The sequence below is a fragment of the Mesocricetus auratus genome, unplaced genomic scaffold (assembly GCF_017639785.1).
Source record: "Mesocricetus auratus isolate SY011 unplaced genomic scaffold, BCM_Maur_2.0 Super-Scaffold_100009, whole genome shotgun sequence".
Classification (NCBI taxonomy): domain Eukaryota; kingdom Metazoa; phylum Chordata; class Mammalia; order Rodentia; family Cricetidae; genus Mesocricetus; species Mesocricetus auratus.
Window position 1 is genome coordinate 58,787,345 of NW_024429193.1, and position 6,038 is coordinate 58,793,382.

At 45.8% G+C, this 6,038-nt stretch overlaps 1 protein-coding gene across 3 annotated transcripts in view; it reads left to right on the plus strand.

Moving 5' to 3' along the window:
* Nucleotides 1-4,793, plus strand: part of Chd1l (chromodomain helicase DNA binding protein 1 like) — a 54,863-nt gene extending 50,070 nt beyond the window's left edge. For 2 of the 3 annotated variants that reach the window (XM_040752171.1, XM_040752172.1), the window contains 4 exons: nt 758-828; nt 2,318-2,432; nt 2,953-3,061; nt 4,436-4,793. In XM_040752171.1, coding sequence (XP_040608105.1) covers nt 758-828; nt 2,318-2,432; nt 2,953-3,061; nt 4,436-4,460 — 320 coding nt within the window. In that variant the 3' untranslated portion in view covers nt 4,461-4,793. Of the gene's footprint in view, nt 1-757; nt 829-1,677; nt 1,772-2,317; nt 2,433-2,952; nt 3,062-4,435 lie in introns of those variants that run through there. The other variant, XR_005879405.1, reaches the window with a different exon arrangement.
* Nucleotides 4,794-6,038: the final 1,245 nt, after the last annotated feature.

Genomic DNA, 6,038 nt, shown 5'->3' on the forward strand with positions numbered 1-6,038 from the left:
ACAGCCCCAAGCAGTCCAGGTAGAGCCACTGTCCAAGGAGAGGGAAGTTGCATTTTAAAAAGAAGCTTACCCACATTATAGAGACCATGCGGGGGGGGGGTCCCCTGGACTGAGAGAATGATACAGCAGGGGTGCTGGTGTTTTAGAACGCTGTAAACGATTAGGGTATATGGGATATTTATCATTTTTGTTTGAATAGAAAATTCAAGCTGAGTCTGTAAAGCCCAGAGCTAAATTGGCCCATTTGTCTGAGCATCAGCTTGGCTTGATTTGGACGATAGGGAAATATACAGATAGAAATAGGAGAGTGCAGTGTGTGAGCGATTTCAGACCAACAGGAGACTCCTAAGGAATCTCCAGCACAGAGCTCGTCCACCCTATTCCTGTTCCTCTGCCTTTGGACTCACTGTGATGACCACAGGGCACTAGGCTGGTAACAGGTGAGGACCACTGAGTTTCGCGAGGGCGGGAAAATGCAGGAGGGAAGGAGCTGAGTACCACGCTAAGATGATGACAGGTCAGGAGACGGAAAACAGCTATGAAAAGGCAGAGGGAGGTGGAGCAAGCCATGCCCACGCCTGAAGCTCTGGCATCGGGAAGTCAAGGAGGGAAAGCCTGAGCTACAGAGTGAGATCATATTTCAAAAGGCAAGAAAATAACAGAACTGTGATTGGACTTAGAAAATGACCACGTGAGGAAGATTCAGAATAGCCCTTCGGTGAACTTAACGGTCTTTTGTCTCTCTTTAAAACGTCAGACTTGAGGTTGGGAGGTGTCCTCTTATTTCCTGTTGATGACAAGGAGTCACGAGACAAAGGGCAAGATTTGGTAAGTGAAAACCTGTCACATACCGGAACTAAAGCTTGACTCGTAATAGCTTCTGAAACCTCCCCCGCCCACCTCTTACGTGCTCACTGCCCAGCCTCTGCAGTAGCACGGTAGCTTGTTAGGGCTGCCACACCTATGGCACAGACTGGGTGGCTTCAGCCTTGGAAACATTGCAAGTGTTGTTGGAGACTCTATGACCACATGGGCAGCAGCGGGTTTGGCTTCTCTAGCGGCTGTTCTTCTCAGCTTATACATGGCCAGCCGCCTTCTCACTGTGGTCCCAGCCGTCTGTGCTTCTGTGTATGCACGCCTCTGATGTCTTTGCCTGTGCACGTGTGTTGGTTTAGAGGACAACTTGCAGGCGTCTGTCCTCTCTTTCCACCATGTGGGCCTGAGAGATGAACTGGGCTCATAGGCCTGGCAGCCAGTCCCTGGTGTTTCTTGTTATCGTTAGTGCTCCACACTGTGCTGCCTCGTAGATGTGCTCGGAAACATTTCCTGGGTAGAGTAAGAAAAGTGATGCAAGATTCTGGAGGCTCATCATTTGTGTTCATACAGGAAATGTGTGTGAAGGATTATACTTTCTAGCCGGCAGAATTCAGGAAGCGGCCCACACCTCCCCTGCTTTGCATCTTAAGCATTTCCCGTGTGCCTGTCATTTGGAGTATCTGTAGTGAGTTTTATTTCTTACCACATCCACCTGATTGTCTCTGAGGCCCGAATCCACATTTGAATTTCCAGCCAGATCATTGCTGGCTTAGAAAAAGAGTTGGAAAGTGAGGCCGAGAGACGCTCACACTCAGTGATCTGTGTGACTGGCAGCAAACTGTTTTCTGTTTCTCCACGCAGTAGTTTCTGAAACACTGCACAGAGCGGGAGGAGGGGACAACTGCGTAAGAAGCTGGATCCAGTGACTCAGCTGGTGGCTGTGAATGCGGCAGTGGTAGGGCACTGGCTTAACTTGCACTGGGCCCTAGGTTTAATCCCCAGCACTTCAAAAGGAAGCGGAGTGCTCACAGTGGACAGCAGCAGCTTGCCTGGATGGGACCCCATTGCTTTGGCCTCAGCAGTTCCCTTGAGGACCTCTGGGGGCACTGTCTTCACAGACTGTTAGGGCAGAGATGGGATGACTCCTGTCCTGGGGGTGTGGAGCTGATGGGCACCAGCTAGACGACTCAAATCTAGAACTCCCGACATAGTATCAGCTGAGATTCCAGACGGTTCTCATTTCCCTGAAGAACATTTGGGAAAGTCCATATCTCTAAACCTGTCTTAAAACAAGGAAGAAAAGCCTTTATAAGTTATCACAAAATAAGATGGGCCAGTCGTGTCGTACGTTGTAGGATACTGCTGTCCAGGCAGCATCCAGGAGGGACAGAACTCAGCCCAGGTCCTCTGTAGCAGTCCATGTCTCCTCTGTGGCCAGCTCGCTTTCTGCCAGTGTGACTGCCTTGTGCCCTGACAGCTGTTCACTGGTGGTTCTTCCTAGTTGGCCTTGATTGTGGCTCAGCACCGCGATCGCTCCAATGTCCTGTCTGGCATTAAAATGGAGGCTCTAGAAGAGGGCCTCAAGAAGTTATTTTTAGCAGCAAAGAAAAAGAAAGGTAAGCCCCTCCCTCTGCCCAGGGTGGGAAGAATTTGCGTCCAGACGTGTGCTGGCTTTAGAAGGGAGGCACAGTAAAAGCAAACCAGGTCTTGCCAACACCGTTTCGTATTCACAAGCCTCTTCCTTGTGTCCTGTGTCCGTCTAACGGGTGTTGTTCTCACGGTACAGATTGGGAGGTGGTCCTGCTTCCTTGTCACACACTGTAACTCAGTTCTTTTCTCAAAGAGTTTAGTCTGTCCCAGCCTAGTGTATCTTAGTGTTGGTGGAATTTCTTTACTTTTTGGAGAATTTACGCTTGTTTTAATTTATGTTTCACCTATCAATCATAACCTATGTCCATCATGTCTACTTACTTCTAGAACCTGTGGGTTCTTGTGTCCCATAGAAAATCTTTTTCTCTCATTTTTCCCCCAGAATGTTTTTGGCATTGTAATTGTATGCTTTGCATGAGGCCATCAATAATTGATTTCTTCTTTATATATTTTTCACTGATTATCAGAATCTTTTCATTTCCTTAGCAAGTGTCCATCTCCCACGCATTGGACATGCTACAAAGGGTTTTAACTGGTACGGCACCGAAAGACTCATTCGGAAACATCTGGCTTCAAGAGGCATCCCAACATATATGTATCCTTTTGTGGTCTGAATAGTGTGCTCTTCAACCAAGGAGGGAAATTGTGCTGTATCTCCTGACATTGCTACTTAGTCCGAGGCTAAGTCTTCTGCCATGCTCTTCACTCTGTCCCTCTTCAATGAAACACAACCAAGAATCTCTTTCTAGCTTGTATAATCTAGAATATACACCCAAGGAAGTAAGTACGCCCAAGCGTTTCTGGGTGCCTAGAAGTAGATTAAGGAAAGGCCCAGCAGATAAAGATGCCTGCTGCCAAGCCTGATGGCCTGAGCTCAGTCTCCAAAATCCAAGGTGGAAGGAAGGAGAACTAACTCCTGCAAGTTGTCTTCTGACCTACACACACACACACACACACACACACACACACACACGCGCACAAAGAAATACACTTAATAAAACTTTTTTCATTGAAAAGGACATATGGTAGCTGGGTATGGTGGCATACACCTTTAATCACAGAACTCAGGTGGCAGAGGCAGGTGGATCTCTGAGTTTGAGGTCAGCCTGATCTCCAGAGTGTGTTCTAGGACAGCCAGGGCTACACAGAGAAACCCTGTCCTGAACAATACATGATGATGATGATGATAATGATAATGATAGAAGGGTAGTAGGGGAGAGTTAATTGAACAGCTTCCATATGATAATGTATCTTTTCCTGTCACTTCTCTTGAGACTCTTCAGGTCTGCGGTGGAGGTCTAATTCTGGGAATTTCATTCTGTTCGCTACAATAAGTTAACTTGAACAAGTGAAGTCTTTTATTTTAGAACCTTTGATGTATTCTTCTTTGTGTTTTGTTTGGATTGTGATGCTGGGGATTGAACCCGGGTCATACATGTGCTTAGAAAGCACATCATACTGAGATGCATCCCTATTCCTTTCTGAAGCACCCTTAAGAGGTGGTGTAAACTCCATCGTGAGCTTTAAGTCACGATTAACATTTGCTACACTGATATTTTTTTCTCAAGACCTGACTCTATAGGTCAGCATTTTTGAACTGTAAACTGCATCCAAAATGGCTAGAAACAGCAGAATTAACCCTTAGGCTCTAGATACAGAAACTCCATCTTCTTACCTAGATCCTTGTTGAACTATGTACACTCCATGGTCCCTAAAGCATTTCTATCCCTATAAAACCTTAATTAAAAAAAAGTCACGTTTTATGTGCTTGCACAATGTCAGGAATTTTACTGCATCACATAACAATGACAGTTGCAAGTTCTAAGAATAGTAGAAATGTTTCTAATATGAAGAAAAGGTGTTAAGACGTCAGACCTCCAGAGTGTTTTGTAGTGATTACCTGAGAACTAGTAGTTGGGTAAAGTTGAGTTAGAGTGATGAGATATGTCTTCCTTAAGCACCTTTGCAGATACTACTTTCCTAGAAAGAAGTAAGGCTGCTGCCTGCTGTTCACCGTCTGCATCTCCCTCCTCAGCACCGCTGGTTCCTTAGCAATCAGCCCAGCATAGGATCCAGTTTTCAGCAACCGGCTAGTAAATCCATGGCCCAGAGTGACCGTTAGTTTTCAGGGAACAAGGCTGGTTTTGGCTGCATTCCCTACTCTGGAACCTCTGGATAGTCTTTTCTGAATTCTAATTTTGTTCCCCTGGAATTGTTTCTGTGATCCAGTTCCTGTGATCCAGGACTGCACAGCTTATTTGGGGAAGCCCTTTGGCTTCAGGTTACATAGCTTTGTATAAAAATAAATTTCCTATCATTAATGATTACATCGTTGGTTTTTTTTTCCGCCCCTGAATCTAATTTTCTTACCCTCTACCAGACTGATTTACAGAAGGAAGGGCTGACTGTCATTAAGGAGAATTGAGTGATGACAGAACGGGGAGGCCCTGGGGGAAGGAAGCCACATCAGCCAACTCATGCCTTCAAAGATAACCCTGGGGCTGAGGCCAGGCTCCTGGTCCACACCACAGGGATCCCCTGCTCTTCTTTGCATTGCTCAGTAATGAAGAAAGTCCATTGGCCTTGAGAATAACCTGTCCTCCACCTTCAAACCCAGTGCAGCTCCTGGCTGGCACAGAATGACCTGTGAATGTACTAGAGAAGGCTTGGGACAGAGAGCCGCTGGAACAGGAATCCTGGAGGAGGCTGTGTGAGCCGTGGCTCATCGTCCCTGTATGTGAACTCTTGGACTTCAGGCTGGACTCAAAGTAGATGTCCATAAGTGAATGGATAGAGAAAAATGTGGTATATTACTGAATAGAACATTATTCAGCTGTGAAGAAGAATGAAATTTTATCATTTTCTGCAAAGTGAATGGAACTAGAGGTCATTGTATTAAAGGAACAGTACACAAGAAGATAAACACCACGTTGTTCTCTGTCATGGGTAGAAGCTACAGAATACCAAACCTAAAAGTGGAGGAGGGGTTATAGACAATGAGGGTATATACAGCTAAATTTGATCAGTGCACCTTATATACATGTATGTAAAAGCACACTGAGCCCCATTAGCATGTCAGCTAATATGTGTTACATTAAAAAATACCTCTGTATGTTAATCCCACAGATGTGAGGAGAAAGACCACTGACCCAAATTATGGCCAACTCAAATCAAGCTTCATTTGTATACGTAGGAGCTGGCCAGTGGCTTTCTCCCCCTAAGAAGATGGAGTTCAAGAGATTAGCCCTGAGCCAGTCTCTTAAGCCCTTTTTATATGGAAAACTCTCAGGGTGGGGCATTTTGCAAGAAGTAAGACCTGGCGCTTAGAAAAGTCTCTCCTGGTACAGTGGGTACAGAATGTGCCTGGGAACAGATGGCCCTGGGGAGTGGGTTTCAGTTAAACTGCCAGGTCAAAGTAGGTCAGGTTCCAGGGAACAAAAACCTAAGTGAGCTAGAGTATCAAAATAGCTCCTGACTACAGACAGAATGGAGACAGGCTGGTTTCTCGTAGGCCTTGTGAGTGTATAATAAACAGACTGGTGTATCAACTAGTTCCTTGCTTAGGAACTAAG